Genomic DNA, 17,891 nt, shown 5'->3' with positions numbered 1-17,891 from the left:
CAACAAACAATTGGTTGCTAGGTAAAGGAAGTGGCAAAGAAAAGTTTACTTCACTAAGTCAGTTTAATGGTAAAGGAATTGATCAAATATGCCTGTAGATGTAAGGTTTGCAAAGAAAATTGCATGCTCCTTTTAAAAAGTATTTTTGAAGTACAAAATACAGTATTTTAAATACAGTATCTTATAGATTTAACCATGAAGATTAAAGATTCGTATTGCATTTCTTGATGCAGCAGCACACTGTTAATTGCCTGTTTTATTTTTGCTTCTGAGCCCATATGACTATTTAACACCATCAGGGCTGGACTGGGGCAAAAAATCAGCCCTGGCATTTTGGGCCAGAGCGGCCCACTAAATTTAATCAAAATGCTATCTATCTATGCACGTCCAATATTTTTATCAACTCATATTCTATAAAACACAAAAGCCATATATATGAAATAAATAAATACAAACTTTAATCTCAATTTAATTTCTATATACGGTCCATAAAGATATTTGTTGAGTTCTAGAAACACACTCATTCACACACACTCATACACTACAGCCAATTTATCTTATTCAATACACTATTCACTCAGCCTATATTCAATAATAAAGGCAAGGCAAGGCAAGGCAAGTTTATTTATATAGCACATTTCATACACAGTGGCAATTCAAAGTGCTTTACATAAACAGGAATAAAAAAGACAAGTTTAGGAAAATAAAATGCAGACAATAAAAATTATTAAAAACAGATAAAAACAAATTAAAATGAGTTAAAATAGGTTATAAAAGAATGAAAAAGAAATCGAAAAACATAATAGTGCGATCTGTCGGACGCAGCACAGTGCTCATTCAGTAAAGGCACAGCTAAACAGATGTGTTTTCAGTCTTGATTTGAATGTGCCTAATGTTGGAGCACATCTGATCATTTCTGGAAGCTGATTCCAGCAGCAAGGGGCGTAGTGGCTGAAGGCAGATTCACCCTGCTTAGACTGAACTCTTGGAACTTCTAGTTTATATGATCCTAAAGATCTGAGTGATCTGTTAGGTTTGTATTCAGTGAGCATATCTGTAATGTATTGAGGTCCTTGGCCATTTAGTGATTTATAGACAAGTAATAATACTTTAAAATCTATTCTGAATGTAACTGGCAGCCAGTGTAGAGACCTGAGGACAGGTGTGATGTGCTCTGATTTCCTGCTTCTGGTCAGAATTCTGGCTGCAGCATTCTGGATGAGCTGCAAGTGTCTGACTGTCTTTTTGGGAAGGCCAGTGAGGAGTCCATTACAGTAATCCACCCTGCTACTGATAAAAGCATGAACAAGTTTCTCTAAATCTTCACTAGAAACAAAGCATCTGATTCTTGCTATGTTTTTGAGATGATAGTATGCTGATTTACTGACTGCTTTGACATGACTGTTGAAACTCAGATCTGACTCCAGCGTCACACCAAGATTCTTGACCTTATTTTTTGTCGTTTGACCTTTAGAGCCTAGGTACGCATTCACCTTGAGAACCTCATCTCTGTTCCCAAACACAATGACTTCAGTTTTCTCTTTGTTTAACTGAAGAAAGTTTTGGCACATCCAATTTTTAATTTCATCAATACAATTTTTAATACATCAATAAACATAACAAAAACTGCCTGCTAATGCATGGGTAAATCTTCAAAGGGAACAGTGTACTTTATAACCTCATTCACCTCATCCTGCTTGCTGTTTCACTATCTAAACAATGAAAACATAATATAAGTTAAATTTGTTTCATTTTGATATTATGATTAACAGACACTAAACAGCCTCGTGTAGCTGCATATTTATATGGGCATCGTCTTCACTCTGCATATTTATAACAAAACAGGGCTTAAATATAACTGTCTCCTTTCATTTCCATTGAAAAGAATGAACTTTACCCTGTCTCTTTTGCAGAACATCAGTTTTAATAATCAATAATGGTCATTAACAGTATAACGTACATTAAATTTAAACGATAAAGGTAAGCAATCAGTCAATGTGCAAAATCAGTGTATGTGGTTACATAAATTAATATATTAGCTTATCTTTGCACTCAGCCAAAACAGTTAACTGAGAACAAGTGATTCAAAAGACATAAGAATTGTTAGATAGAGACAACAAGATGAATTCAATATCACGTTTAACAACTATAGTGAGATGAGATCATCCAGCAGATGAACTGTCTGACATGCACTTTACTCTCACCTGGGGTTTATGCTTACCCGCTGAACCACTGACTGCAGCTCTTGGCAGAGAGTGTGCATGTGTGTGGTCACGTGATTTGCGCTTTTAGCCGTGTATTAGAATGAACGGCGAACTTTTCAGAACCGCTAAATGAAACGCTGGTGTATTTCCCGCGATTTCTCTGCGCCTCCCTTGCGTTTCTTCTCTCTGACTCTCGACTATTTTGACAAATACACACAGACGACACACGCTCATACAGAGCCCAAAATAGGAGTTTGTGATTGGGCCAGCCCAATGTCAATACCGTAAAGAGTCAATGGGCTGCAGAGTGTCACATGGGCCGGCCCGGTCTGTCTGTTCAGGAAAAAAGCATCTACTTTCAGAGAGTCACAGATCACAGCAGCGTCAATTAATAAGGCAGAAAAAAGCGATATGCTGCTAAGCCTTTAATGGGCTGATCAGATCATAAGACGATGATCAGCCTGGCCCAAAAAGTACATCGGCCCACCGGGAAAGTGCGCGGTCTGCCAGATGGCCAGTCCGCCCCTGAACACCATATAATGATGTTTTTTAATGGTTGATACCATCTCAGAGCTCAAAAGCTGTGCAAAGTCAACAGATTTCTTTGCTCTTTGCAGTTATCCACCGGCAATTTTTCAATCGTTTGACGATTCTCTAATAAAATGATGAGCCGTAATCAAAATTAAGATCCATGATCCAGCTTTGCTTGCAAAGACTGAGTTGTTCCGTTTGTACCCAAACATGAAACCCTCACATATTTTCAGTTCATCTGTGATTGTGGACTAAGCAGGATAACCTTTTCACTTTCATTTTGATCCTGGACCTGGTTGCCCTGTCGTTTGAGTGTGTTGCAGTCTTAATACAATCTAAATTTAATCCCAAAATACATTTAAGTTTCTCAGTGAATCTTTTCTTAACCTTTGTCAAGTAAAAATTTGAAAAAGACAATGAAATCACAGGTTCTTGATTTCATTGCATTTTACAAAATGGTCACAACTTCATTTTAGAGTAGGGATTGTAAATGGATAAAAAACAAAGTGAATCTCTGATAGGGACTGCATATGCTAATATTGATACTACACTGTTTGAAATGTATCATTCAGCTAATACACTTTAAAGCTAACATAACAACATGGTGGTTTTATGGCCCATTCTCTTGTTCTTTCATATTATGCTTTTGCATCTTCATTTGTTTTTAAAACTATAATGCAGCTTGATTTTATGGGAGTGTATTAAAGGTAAAGTTCCTTAATGGCCACTTCGAACTCTCCCAGTCATAATCCTGTACCCTTATCTTTTGTCTAAAACCAAACTATCATGTGTGCATTGTTTTTTGTTCTTTCAAATGTATGAATGAGTGAAATTTGTGTGGTCTTTCATCATCCATCCTATGTAATGCCTTTAAACTGTCTTTCATCATGTGTGGTAGCCAGGGGATGTTGGCCACGCTAAGGTGTGTGTGTAGGGGACTTTCCCTCACTTGCATCCTTTTAGTTTAACCAGTGCTTCATCTTGATTTTTATAACCAGTGTACATTTCTTTTAGCACTTGCATGTTTTATTTGGGCCTGTTGTTAGCTACATTGCTGCCTTTCTTATTTCAAGCCTCCATCTTGGTTCATTGCGATTAACCCCATCTATCTGATTCTGCACGCAAATTTAGGGCTGCCTGATATTCACTGATTGACTCTTCATTTGATCCTTAATTTATAATCATATTTGGCATGATTTTGTTTAGTTACTCATCACAAGGACTGCTTCTTCTTCTTCTTATTATTATTATTATTAATATTATTAACATCGTCATCAATATCAATAAAGAAAACAGTTGCGCTGTAAAATATTGAATAGTAATGTGGTGGTGTATTAGTATGCCCAGAATTTTTGTATGTTAAATGTTTCAGCATAACAAAAATGTTTTATATGGTTTGTGTTTATTCAAGTGAGACAAGTGTGGTGCTAATCAACAAAAGAAGGCACCAATAACGATCCATACACCATACTAATCAAGCAATACAACTGCTTATTGCTGTTAAACATAGCTGATATTAGTTATCACAATAATAGTCAGTAATCATGAATCATACTCATGAACATCATTAATCAAAATATAACAAAACTGCATGAAAAGGCTTATAATTCAAAATAAATATGAGTAATAAGGATTACATGATTAAAAGGCAGATAATGTGCACCTATTCCAAGGTTGAGCTTTCAATGTTTCAGCAAGAAACCCTCACCTTTATAGTCATAATTTGGGTGCTGGCCTATGATCAGCCTATTAGGTAAGAGAGAACAGTGAGTTGATGAGGCCCAGCTCCACTCTCAGCTAGGTGCACATTATTTCTGATTGCAAAGCTCAAATTTGAGAATCGTAGCGTCAATATTCTACCTACTGAAATTTGGAGACCCTTCTCTGGTCATTTGTTCGTTCATTTATCGTTTTTATTGCAAACAAATCAGTTACTGCATGTTTAATGCATGGCTGAATTTTATCTGCAACTTTTAGCCTAAATGTGTGTGTGAGTCTGTGTGAATGTTCATTGACCTTAATCATTACCTAATGTTATTGTCTTCCATCTCCATTCATTCCATCTTCCTGTATTTCTTTTCTCCTTTTAAGCTGAAAAAAAGCATTTTAAACCATCATTATTTCGGATGTTTATGCTTAACATTAATCAAAGGCATAAAGCTCGATGTTACATAGGTTTCCCACTTGCTCTTTTTCTAAATCGCTCACTCACAGACTCACAAACACTGTCGCGCCAAGGTTACAAAGCTTTTTGCCATCCTTTGTCACAGACACAGTTTCCTGGGTTCAATAGATGTTAAATTCAGTTGCTGGTACTCTCAGCTGTCAACATAGTTTAATTAGAGAATTAATACATAGTTTCAGTAGCTTTGTGACAAATCAAACAGTGTTAAAATGAAACCTCTAAGAAATCAAGAATTTTTATATAATTTTGCAACTGTGCTTTAACGTAACATAAATAAGCAAAGAAAATGTGAAATGTAAAGCTTAGCTCAAATAATACATTTGTAAGTAGAATAATAAAACTTCAATGTCTTTAAAGTTTTAAAAAATTGGCCCCAAACAAGAAAATTTTAATACATTTTTATTTTTATTCCATAAATGCCTTTGAGTTTAACTTGTATTGAACTCAGAATATCCCTTTAAAGCTTTGGTTAATGCTGCTTTTATCAAAAGTGCTCAGCATTATGATACTATTTTAAGCTGATCTTGTTTATTCTCAGGCTCTAAGTTGGGGTTGACTGATGTCCAGGCTGAGCTGGACCGGATCTCCAACAAATCGGACCTGGACTCCTCAGCCCCTAACGCCACCACGCCCCCTGCTGAAAACGACAAATCCTGAACAAGAGGCAGGGATAATTCACCGGCAAGCCCCTCCCCCTTTACACTGTTCTCCAGCCCCTGAACCTGCCTTCCTTGTGCCACCTCTCCTCCCTTCCTCATCCTCACTATTTCTCTTTATCTTCTTCAGAAGGGGGGTGTTGTTCCTGTTTATTCCTTGTAAGGCCAGTGACTTGAAGCTGCATGTTGGGCAAATTGCATTTGCTATGTCTGTCTCCACACACACGCACACACATACAGCAGGCGGGTCTGTAAAAAACAAGGGGCAAGGTTGTCTTAGAAATAATGGACACTAGACGAGTGTTGGACACTAAAAGACAAAAGAAAATTGAGATGTTGATGAAGTCCAATTTGGGCTTAAAAGTGATTAGAGAATTTAAATGTGTCTGTAAGAGAGTTCGACTTTTTTATTGGCTTTTGGTAGTGAATTCTCATTCGAGGAACGCTGTATGAGTGAAAGTTACCTGGCTTCTAATAAACAAGCGCACATTTTACTTACCTAACGTCTCTTTAAGGCTCATTTAAACAATTCTTTTAAAAAATCATCACATTTCAGCCCGAGAGGAATTTGATCAGACGATTAATTGGATAGGGTCACCTTGCGATGGTGTCTTCATTAAATAGCCCTCTTTATATCCTGCCATATTCTTTGGTGTCTTGATCACAGGACCAGGACAAATATACTGACACGATTTCAATGCTTTATAATATTCATAACCCCGTTTTTGCTGCTGAGAAACAGATTCAAGTAAGATTAATGCGATCTGTTTAGAAGTATTTAAAAATTGCACTATTACTCAATAGTAGGCAATTACACTGAAAATAATCTTTCACAATGCCGATTGTAGCAGGGAATAGTACACTTAACAAAAGAGAGTTTTTAGCATAGACATGGTTTATGAAGTCATCTGTGTAACTGCTGAGCAAGACTATTGATGGGACTGACAACTATGTCCATTGTAAAAATTATTTGTTTGTTTGTTTGTTTTTTATGTTCATAAGAGCTTGAAGTTTGATACTTCTGTGTATGTGTGTGTTCTCATCTCAGCTACAGCCAGTTATGGCACCGTTTAATAATGGATGCACTAGAGATCATGCAATCGAGATCAGTATTACTGTCTTTACATTGTTATGTATGTATGAGTGTGTGTGTGTGTGTGTGTGTGTGTGTGTGTGTGTGTGTGTGTGCGTGCGTGCGTGCGTGCGTGCGTGCGTGCGTGCGTGCGTGCGCGCGCGTGCGTGCGTGCGTGCGTGTGCGTGCGTGCGTGTGTGCGTGTGAGAGTTTTAGCTAAACGAGAAATTCAGCAGAACATTTGTCTGTTTAGAGACTTAAACGACTAGAAATTAGTAATGGGAAGGGAAGGGAGGGAGAAGGCAGAGGTGGCAGGGCAGGTGAGATCTCAAATCACCCTCACCTGCATGTACAGTCATCAACCAAACTTCTTACCAGAGGGAGGGGAAATAAACATACGCTAATATGGTCCTGTAATTTCACAAGATGTAGTAATGTTTCTCTGGATCAGGTCTGTAATCATTCTATTAAAGTTGTATTTATTGGGAATGGCTGTTCTCTCATTTTTCTCTCACATGTACATAGAGGGTTAAGAAAGGACATTAAAGGCAGTCTGATCTCAGCTTAAACAAGAGTAATGTGTTGGATATTTCAACTCTCCTCGACGCCCACACCGGCGAAGATGCACTGCACTGCTCCTTGCCGCTTATCGCCACCAGCTATCGTTGAAAATGAATGACTTTCGGCTACTTTAACGCTCTGGCCGCTTTCGGTGTTAGCGTTCGATAACAGTCTGTTCCCCTTCATATGGGAACTTTTACATGTGTCTGTATAAACAGACTTTGGGAGTGCTTTAGACGACCAATCATTTCTGAAAATATAAAAACGGGCCAATGAAATGCCAATTGAGCTTAGCTCCACAGCTGAAACCGATGAGCCAATTAGGGCTATATCAGTCGGCTGTGTGAGTTAGCTCATCAGAATTGTTGCTTCAGACCTGATCTGAGACTGACGAACCCTTCTGCTGAGCTGACTTCCAACGTTGAAGAAAGCATTTCCTTCACCAGTGTTGGAGAAGACGTTTCAGCGGCGGTTGAGCTGGGTTTATACACACACGTATGTATGTGTGTGTGTGTGTGTATATGTGTATGTATAAATAAATATATATAAATGCATCTGAAAATTAATTTGCATTGCTTAATTGTAGGCTACCACTTAAATCCTAAAGCATTAAGTTCAATTCACTGGAACACATTATATTCGATAGACTTTGTCAAAAGTCTATACACCCATTTAACCAGAAACTGTTTAGATGCATGTCACTAATGAGAAGATGACGGATGTTTACTGTATAATGACAGCCAGCAAGCACAAGATGTCAGCATGACGTCAAATTGACATTGTACCGTAACGTCATGGTGACATTGTATATTGTTTGAATATGAAAATAATGTTGACGTCAGAAGTCAACGTCAGGCCAACGTCCAACCTAAAACCAACCAAATATCAATGTCTAATGATGTTACAGCTTAACGTTGTGTTGACGTTTCAACAATGTCTATCAGACGTTGGATTTTGGTTGCCATACATGACTAATAAATGTCAGTATGACGTTAGGTGAAGATGTTAGCTCAGCATTGAATTTTGATCACTTTCTAACACAACCTAAAAATCAACGTCATTTGATGTCTTTATTGGTCGTAGGTTAGACATTAAATTTTATTCACATGACATCACAACCTAAATCGAACCTAATATTAACATCTTATGATGTTGTATGCCTGCTGGGCAATAACTAAGTCTACTACAGAATGTTACATTTACACACATACACAAATTACATGTAAATGCATCAGCTTTTTGCAACCCCTGCTGAAAAATCCAGCTTAAACCAGCCTAGGCTAGTTGGCTGGTTTTAGCTGGTTGACCAGGCTGGTTTTAGAGGGGTTTTGGTCATTTCCAGGCTGGTTTCCAGCCATTTCCAGCCTGGTCTTAGCTGGTCAGGCTGGAAAATTACCAGCCAAATCCAGCTAAAACTAGCTTGACCAGCCTGGTTTAAGCTGGATATAGCTGGTTTTGGCTGGACTCCCAGCTTGGCTAGGCTGGTCAAGCTGGTTTTAGCTGGTCATTTCCCAGCCTGACCAGCTAAGACCAGGCTGGAAATGGCTGGAAACCAGCCTGGAAATGGCCAAAACCCCTCTAAAACCAGCCTGGTCGACCAGCTAAAACCAGCCAACCAGCCTAGGCTGGTTTAAGCTGGATTTTTCAGCAGGGACGTAATACTCACTGCTCGTGAGTAATTTTGAAACTTACAATTTTACTCATATTTTGAGTAATATTTACAACAGATACTTTAAATCTACTTTCACTTTATTTTTAAGCAAGTAATGGTACCTTTACCAGAGTATGATTTTTCAGTACTCTTTCCACCACTGGTAATAGGTTAATGTTATAAAGCACAACTGAAAACAGATTTTTATGTGCGGATTTATTTATTGACTTATTTATGTGCTGAATGTTTTAACAATCAAAACTAGACAAAATATTGAAACCAGGACATTTACATTGTAACAAAAAATGTGAATTAAAAAAAGGGTGTGAATTTTGTGAAATTCCTTTACTTGTTTGTCAAATAGTCTACTGCTTTCTGAGACACAATGTGATATTTAAAAATAATAATAATATTATAAAATTAAGTAAGATCACTACTCAAAAAGGACAAATCTGTAATGACACGCTTGGCATGTAAAAGATAAAGTTTCCATGCACTTTATGTGCTTCTTGAATTACTATGAGGCCTTCACAAAGGATGTTCAGAAGATCAAGTAAATATAGACCAACATTAAAAGGTTCATTTAAAGTACACATGTAAAACAATCTTTTACAATTAGTCACAATGCCTTAAAATAAAACTCAATTTCTAAATGAAATGTATAAAAAAAATAATAAATATCAAAACATCAATTTATGCATTAGACAATCTGCCTATTTTTGGAATGACTGCAAATGCGTACAGAGCAAACTTGACGACATTTCTTTCCATTTAAAAATAAGTTTAAACTATTTTTCAAGTTAAGTCCATCTTTAAATAAATGATTAAAAACTACAATTTATCCAGCAGATTTATTCATCTCTTTTCCAGGATTTGTAACTGAAGAATGCACTACCAGCATAGCTCAGAGATACTAGGAATGCAAAAAACTAGAGTAGAGAGAAAAAGAAAGGTATGCATTAAAAGTAATAATCATTATTGTATTCAAAGTAAATGAAAATCACAGCAATTATATTTTGCACGATCAAGAATGTAACCAGGATACCTGATCATTAATATATTCCCCAAGTTAATGGTGGTTACCCTTGCACACAATTATCTACTTCAAATTGATTACCGTTGATGCTGCCCAGCAGTTGAAAGTATGATGACCTTTGACCACCTGATTCAACAATGTTGCCTCAACAATAGCAGCCGATGTGTAGAATAAAGCTGCAGTGCAATTGAAAATGAGAACCTAAAAGGTCAGGGACAGAATTACAAGCGAGTAATTTTTACCTACAGCAATACGTTCCTTCAAAACTATTAAAGAGATAATTGATCCAAAATTGTTCCCCCATGAAACTGTCTTTATCAAAATTAATTTCCTTTTTTATTCTTACACAGATCTGTAGAAATAATAATCTGCACCTACCACTGTAGTCCACTGCATGTGCTTGCGATGTCTATTGGCCACATTGATGATGAGTAGGAAAAGTGTGAGAAGCCAGTAGAAGACAGTCACAAACATCACCCATCCAAATGGTGAAAACCTGAAATATTCTGTGCTTGCAATCAGTGGCCATACCAGCAGACCTAAAATCTAAGGAGCACAAGAATTTCTGAATTGAAATATATGATTTTCTGGGAAACCTGCAGGAAAATGTTTTAGCACAGTGCTTCTTAACCATTATCCATGACTTTCCAGTAGCGTGTGACTTACTGGATAACAACTAAGGTTAAAAGTAGAGACTTTAAACATCAGGAAAAAAATTTCTACTACAAAAACTGCTCTTTATTTGTTTTTGCTTATTTTCATAGGTCTTTTTTTTGTCTTATTTGAAATTAATTGAAGTCACCCTGAAGGCCGTTAGATGTGACTGATTCTTCCAGTACCATTTTAAAGTTGCCAACTTGTAAGATCATTCACTAATGTGTAACAAAATGTGCGCTTGCCAGACATTTCGATGGGCTGTGGCCAACCTATAATAAGTATAGAATAGAAAGCTTCTTCTAAATAGGGGAAATAGTTTTATGGGTCATTGACTTATTCATTCACTTAAATTTCCATTTAAATATCTCTATTACAGTTGGACTTCCTCTGCAACATGTTGGCCTTATTTCCTTCATAAAGACAGAAAGAGGAACATGATTTGCAATCACATACAAATAGTTCCACTGCAATGTTCCTTGCAATTTCTGCCATGCAAAAGATCACAGTTATATGCCATTCAGTTTCTAGAAAAAGCTAAATGATGTCATGTTTTTCAGACAGAAACCTATAGTGAAGCAGTATTCAGATGTGTGAGATTAAATTGAAACTGAAAAAATAGGCTATGCAAACGTTTGGGCACCCTCTCTTTTGTGTAAATTTCAAAACTTTTAATCACTTAATGCTGATTGATTACAATACAAAATTGATTTGATTGACTCAGTGAACCTCAACAATCCTAACACGGGTGCAACCCATCATGAAAAAGGATATTTAGGATAGCTGTTTGCAAGTTGTGCTTTTCATTTTTGTAAACCAAAGAGTAGGAACATGGGAACTTTAAAAGAGCTCCCTAATGACCTAGGAAATTATAATTCACCCAGATGAATTAGGAGAAGGATGCAAAAAGTTATCACAAAGTTTTATAGTCTCTAACTCCACAGTCAAAAATATTGTAAGACAATGTAAGGCCACAGGGACAGTTCTGGTGAAGGAAAGATGTGGTAGGCCAAGAAAATTATCTGAAAGACAAAGGCAAAAAATGGTCACAAACAAACCACAGACCACCTTTAAAGATCTCCAGAAATGGCTTGCTGCGTTTAACGACATTGTTCATCATTCTACAGTCCATCTTAACTAAGAACAGCTCAATATAAGGGTGGTATAGAAAAGGCCTTTTCTGCATTCTGCCAACAAGCAGGGTTGCTTGAGGTATGCTCATAAAAGGCTCAACTGGACAATCATTTTGGAAAAATATACTGTGAACATAAGCCACAACCATGGGCGTTTTGCAGGGTGGAAAAATAACACAGCATTCCAGGACAAGAACATGCTCGCTACTGTAAAATATGGTGGAGAGATGTATGTCATGCACAGGAACTGGAAACCTTGTCGGAGTTGGATTCCACCAGAATCAGCAGATTCTTAAGAACAAAGTTCAGAAATCAGTCAAGAAGCTAAAGTAATGGCAGGGTTGGATATATCAGCAGGACAGTTATCCAAAGCACAGTTCCATATCTACCAAGCAATTCATGTTTGGTAGACACTAAAATTTTTTTTTTTTAATGGCCATCCCAGTCCCCAGACTTGAACATCATTGAAAATCTATGAATTGATTTGAAAAAGGCTGTTTGTGCTTAGCACCCATCAAACGTGACTGATCTGGAGACATTTTGCAAAGAAAATGGTCCAAAATGCATTCAGCAAAAATTCAGGGGCTTATCCCTGGCTACAAGAAGCATATACAGGCTGTTATTTTAGCAAAAGGTGACTACAGAATACTGATGTCATTCTGTTGGGGTGCCCAAATTTTTGCACCTGTCTGTTTTGTTTAATTTGATTAAATTCTGTTTTGTTAAAATAGCATTCCATCTGTTGATTAAATAAGTTGTTATGTCAGAAATGAAATGTTGCTCTTTTTCCATTGGGTATAAAACAGATTCAAATTAAAATGCTGATTTGAAAGGCCAGCAGACTATGGCTTGTAATTCTGAAAATTATCCAGGTATTTTGCATCAAACTGTATGTATCTTTAAAACCATAAAATTAGATTTCAGTAATTTGTCATATAATATGTAAAGTATGCACGGTCTGTTTACTTTAGGTCACCCTTTGATGTTAACTCTGCTGCATACATTCCGTTTAGGAGAATACCCTACATTTGTCCAGAGCTCTTAAAGCGTTGCTCGTGCAAATTCCAATGAAAGGAGCAACATATAACTGAACAAACACACAACAAAAAGTTCACTACTGACAAAAAAAAAGTTTTTATGTGTATTATATTTGATAGACTATACGTTTTAAGACAGATGGTTTACTCACAATTTCAGCACACACGAGGCAGTTTGCAACGCTCAGAATGGACCATAAGGTACCAGTGCTTGAATTCCCGAATTCTAGATAAGGGCTGCTCGCGGTGGTTATCACAGGTCTAGAGTCTGTATTCTCCGCCATAAAAGCAACCCAAAATCTTAATGGTCCAAGTTTGTTTCTCGGCGTACAGGTCGTGTTTCGACCAAAGAATTTATCTGATTTTGTTGCCTCTAATAGAAACAGCGAACAGCAGTTCGTTCCTTGCTTTCTTTGCATAAATAGAACAATACACCAAAAAAGAAAAAAGGATATTTGCATACTGAGCTTGCAAAAAAAAAAAAAAAAAAAAACTCCGCCCACCGACCACACTGATTGATGACGCTGGATGTTGTATTTCAAGATAGAAATAATAGCGCTTGCAAGCCACCAAAATAGCAGGGCAGAGTATGTCATCGTTTTAAAATATACTGTCCAGTATTTTAATAAACGTGACAAAACAAATAGTGCAGAGATGTCAGAAGATGTGGGGCAGTACCAGGCATCTTAAATTGTATGCCTACCTAATTTTTTTAAAAAGGTAAACTGTTTAGGTTCTAATAAATATGTATCAATTTTAACCCACTTGGTACAAATGTGTATGTCTAATAGATTTTAATGTCCATTTACGTTTGAGAGTGACATGCAGATGCCTAGACACCTGAAAACTCTTAAAAGTCGTCCACTAGATGGAGCCACACTCTCAGAAATAAAGCTAGGCTACAAACGCATGTGTTTTAGGCTGTTACGTATTTTTTATGTGTCGATATAGATCCTGTAGGTACAAATGTGTGCCTTTTGAAAAGGTACCGTGCTATTGACAGCTCAATTTAAACACTCGTTGGTAACACTTTATAATAACAGTACATGAATAATGATGTATTAATATGTAAACTAAAAATTAGTTTATTATGAATTGATAATGAGTTAAGGTATGCACTAATCATGAATTACCTTTAACTACAACATGAGTCACAAGAGTTCATGTGTGAATAACGGCTACCTTAATTACTTGTTAGTACATGCTGTTAGTTAATGTATTAATTAACTTTTAAGTTTAAGCTAAATGTAACCAACATGAACTTGTGAGCTGTTAATGTATAGTCATGCCATGACTTTACTTGGAGGGACACATCACTATAACTCATCCTTAACTACTCATGAACTCCTGTTCATGATGATGTTGACAGAACACTTATCTGGTGTTATTCAGTGTATACTCAAGTTGGACGTGCATAAGGAGTTCATACGTAGTTAAGAATGGGTCAATGATGATGTGCCCCTCTAAGTAAAGTCACAACATAATTTTGCATTAACAAATCATGAGTTCATCATGTGTAAAATAATAATAATTAAATGCCTGGGTGCTGATCCACAGAGGACTACAAGACTATTATTTTGAGGGCGAGGTCAGGAGCTCAGATTTGGTAAATAAAAAATTAATAATTATAATTATATGTTTTTGTATAATTTATGCTTAAGCAATGGATGAATCAGGCATAGGCCTATGTTCTAGTATGTGGTTCAAATGATATGTAAATTTAGTGTATTATGTTAAACAGTTATTTAAACAAAAAAAAAATTAAGATTATCGTTCTCTTTGACAGTTTGATTCTACTTGCATCATTCTCATCACCTGCAGCTGCTGCCAAAGTGAAACGCGGCGCCTAGCTGTGCCTCCCTCATATCTGTAGTAAGATGTCCAGCTTATAGGCTAAAGATAAATTGATAAAATAACAGAAAATGCACTGACAGTTTATTACAAAGTTTTTGTAGCATAATATACAACACCAGCCCAGACAATATAAATTAATACATAAATAAAAAAAAATAAAAAAATCACAAAATACTGAAAACTGTTAATTTACAGATATGTACTCGACATTAATCCAGCAAAAGTCTCGAAAGGAATTGGCTTGCTGCGTGAGAGAAAATGTGTGTGTGTTCCAATGAACTCTTATTCTGGCCCTGCTAACAACTATAAAAATAAAAACTAAACAATAAAAACTATATAATAATAATAATAATAATAATAATAATAATAATTATTATTATTACTATTATATAGGCCTAGCTTGGAAACAATCGTGCAAACCAAGTGCTGCTCTCAAATCTTTTGCTCAGTATCAGGTGCATAGCAGCAAATTTGGCGGCGAACTATAACAGTAATGATAAATGTCTAATAATACTGCTAATATATTATATATTAAATATAATATATTAAATGCCTGTGTGCTGATCCGCAGAGGACGAAGACTACAGGACTGTTATTTTGAAGGCGACGTCAGGAGCCCAGATTTGATTGACCAATCAGAGGAAATGGGCGTTTTAGAACCGCCTACATGTGGATAATGAATTTTAAAGTCATTTATCCGTTTTCCTACCCTAAACCAAAAAAAGAAAATCGAGCCAAAATCATTTATTTAATTTTTTTGTAGCCAAATAAAAAATCGAAAAACGGCCGTTTCCTCGTTTTTTAAATTTCGTTTAAGATCAAAAATCGAATGAACGCAACGTACACGGACCTGTTTTCCTACCCTAAACCAAAAAAAAAGAAAATCGAGCCAAAATCAGTTATTTCATTTTTTTGTAGCCAAATAAAAAAACGAAAAACGGCCGTTTCCTCGTTTTTTAAATTTCGTTTAAGATCAAAAATCGAATGAACGCAACGTACACGGACCTGAAACTATTTTATATACTTAAATTTAACTTTTGCATGCTAAAAGTACTTGAGGAAGAGACGTTTTACTTGATTTGAGTCATTAAAAATCCGATTATATTATGAAAGAGGTAGCCTATATCTGCTGTATTCACCCTAAAGGTTGATATAAAACCAAAACAACACTCATTCCTATCTTAGGACTTTTTATAAAAGAATTTCTTTAATAACAGTAAGTTTATGCCATGTTATATATATATATATATATATATATATATATATATATATATATATATATATATATATATATATATATATATATATATATATGGTCTTAAACAAAATTATAATAATAATAAATATAGTTATGTAACAACTATAACATTACTCTTATATCTTAGGACATCTTTGATTAATATTTTACTACCTACACTAAATGTTGACTATTGAAGGTACATTTATAACAACTATTTATTTGTAGACTACTGTATTATCAAACCATGTTGCATACAAATGCATTCAACAGACTTAAATGACAGTGTATTGCTGTAGAAGACAAATAAAACACGAGACAGGTGTTTAGGAAGAGTATAGTTTATTTTGTTTGACCTGCAAACTTATCTAAACAAGACTAACTCTCAGAAAACAGACCGAAAACATTATGATGCGCGCGCTCGTGGAGATGACCCGCGGTCGTCTTCAACTGTTGTCTTCAATAGTCCTTCTTTGCTCAACAACTCATCTGAAAAAAACAAAGCAAAACATTACAACATTCAGACAAAGAGCAGAGAGCATAGTATCACCAAGAGGCGATACTCTAGTGCAATTTGGGAAACAATAACGCGCTTTTTGAATACATTAAATAAAAACAAAGCCGCTGTTTGCCATTGCGACAGCAATGATATCCAATGCACGAGCGATCGCTTTCACTTCAAAATGGCCGAATCTGTTGCTCTTGGTCATCCTAGGCTCTTTGCATAAAGTTAAATCATAACAGTTATCATGGTTTCTATTTCAAACTATAGTAAACTAAAGTTTGAAACTATAGTTTAAAATAGAAGATGAGTGGGCCTCGCTACTCCCACCCACCATAACCCTCGCAGCGAGGTCCCACTACCGGCCCCCCGTGTTTCCCTGAGGGTCCTCGGGGGTTGTTTGTTCCCTGCCTAGGGCTCAAAGGCCGCCTCGCCCCAGGGAGTGCACGGAAAAGACCGGGCGCCAGGCCGTGCCAGTATTCACTGGATGTTGCTCGGCGGCACATTTCGAGCAACAAACACGTAATATTCTTCGCGATATTGCGTTTATGTACGCAAACCGCAAGGAACTACAGCACAGACGGGCCCGGGTGAAGCATCACGAAGCGGACTTCGTGAGTTTGGCGTAGCTCCACTCGTACCGTCGGTATTGAACTCACCTTGGTCAAGTACAAACAGCTACACCGGGCGAACTGACAACGCTGACTGAGAGCACACGAGCTTTATAGGAATGCATATGCAAATTTCTACAAGGCACGTCACTGTTGTCTCGTTGTCATGGCGAGCGCTGAGGAGGGCTCACCTGATTGGAGCACAGAGAATCGGGAATTTGCGTCACGGCTAGTTGCCGTCTGCTGTTGACAAAAATATCTTAAATATAATAAATATATATTTTTACATTTTTGGTGCTCTGTAATATTCTGACATGCAGTAGAATATCGAGACAGATGAATATAATTGGATATATGCCGAGCTAGTGTTGTTCCCATACTTATAAACTTCCGGTGACCGGTTGTTTTGAGTTTTTTTCCATTTTATACGGTTCCTTTTACAGCATTGATGTTGTGATGCAATTAAAATACATTCAGTTAAATAAACTTTGGCATTCATTTAGTTTTTCAAGCGTAAAACGAGACAAAAGACCCTTTACTCGCACTCGCCCGTCAGAATCGGCAGACTAGCGCAGACGCTCCCTTGAATACAATGAGGTAAAATAAATGCTCATATTATAAAGACATGGCGGGGGAAATGTAATTTAATGCAGTGCTTCTTGTACAATCTGAGACCCACTTTATATCGGATATCACTCAGCCAGTGGAGATCGCTGATTTTTAAAGAAAACAGACCTTAAACATGCTGATTTTCCCTTTGGCAGTTTGCTGGAAGCGCTTAACCCAGGTTACTGACAAATTAAATGTCCTATTAGCATGCTTCAGCATATACCCTAAAATCCCAGAATATCTTTCGAAAAAGAGTACGGGTTTAACACCACCATCCTGGCCAAATTTACCCACTGGCCTCTGTCCATCATGGCTTTAATACTCTGTCTTCTCTCTCTGTGGTGTGCGGTCTGGTGGA

The 17,891-nt window shown here is 36.8% G+C and overlaps 1 protein-coding gene, 1 long non-coding RNA gene and 1 other non-coding gene across 15 annotated transcripts in view; 1 reads left to right on the top strand and 2 right to left on the bottom strand.

Moving 5' to 3' along the window:
- The window catches only part of dync1li1 (dynein, cytoplasmic 1, light intermediate chain 1), a 36,108-nt gene extending 28,971 nt beyond the window's left edge, over nucleotides 1–7,137 (top strand). For 7 of the 13 annotated variants that reach the window (XM_073930862.1, XM_073930865.1, XM_073930861.1 and 4 more), the window contains one exon: nucleotides 5,459–7,137. In XM_073930862.1, coding sequence (XP_073786963.1) covers nucleotides 5,459–5,577 — 119 coding nt within the window. In that variant the 3' untranslated portion in view covers nucleotides 5,578–7,137. Of the gene's footprint in view, nucleotides 1–3,633; nucleotides 3,658–5,418 lie in introns of all 13 variants that reach the window. The other 6 variants (XM_073930864.1, XM_073930860.1, XM_073930858.1 and 3 more) reach the window with 3 other exon arrangements.
- A 1,920-nt stretch (nucleotides 7,138–9,057) lies between these two features.
- On the bottom strand, nucleotides 9,058–13,184 carry cmtm8a (CKLF-like MARVEL transmembrane domain containing 8a). Its single transcript, XR_011007564.2, has 4 exons — nucleotides 12,873–13,184; nucleotides 10,275–10,442; nucleotides 9,978–10,097; nucleotides 9,058–9,789 (listed from the first exon to the last, which is right to left on the bottom strand). It is a non-coding gene; the product is annotated as a CKLF-like MARVEL transmembrane domain containing 8a (transcript).
- Nucleotides 13,185–16,136: 2,952 nt separating this feature from the next.
- On the bottom strand, nucleotides 16,137–17,010 carry LOC137488502 (uncharacterized). Its single transcript, XR_011007563.1, has 2 exons — nucleotides 16,973–17,010; nucleotides 16,137–16,300 (listed from the first exon to the last, which is right to left on the bottom strand). It is a non-coding gene; the product is annotated as an uncharacterized lncRNA (long non-coding RNA).
- Nucleotides 17,011–17,891: the final 881 nt, after the last annotated feature.

The sequence above is a fragment of the Danio rerio genome, chromosome 19, assembly GCF_049306965.1.
Source record: "Danio rerio strain Tuebingen ecotype United States chromosome 19, GRCz12tu, whole genome shotgun sequence".
NCBI lineage: Eukaryota > Metazoa > Chordata > Actinopteri > Cypriniformes > Danionidae > Danio > Danio rerio.
The sequence above is the reverse complement of the archived record's forward strand: the minus strand, read 5'-3'. Positions and strand labels throughout refer to the sequence as shown.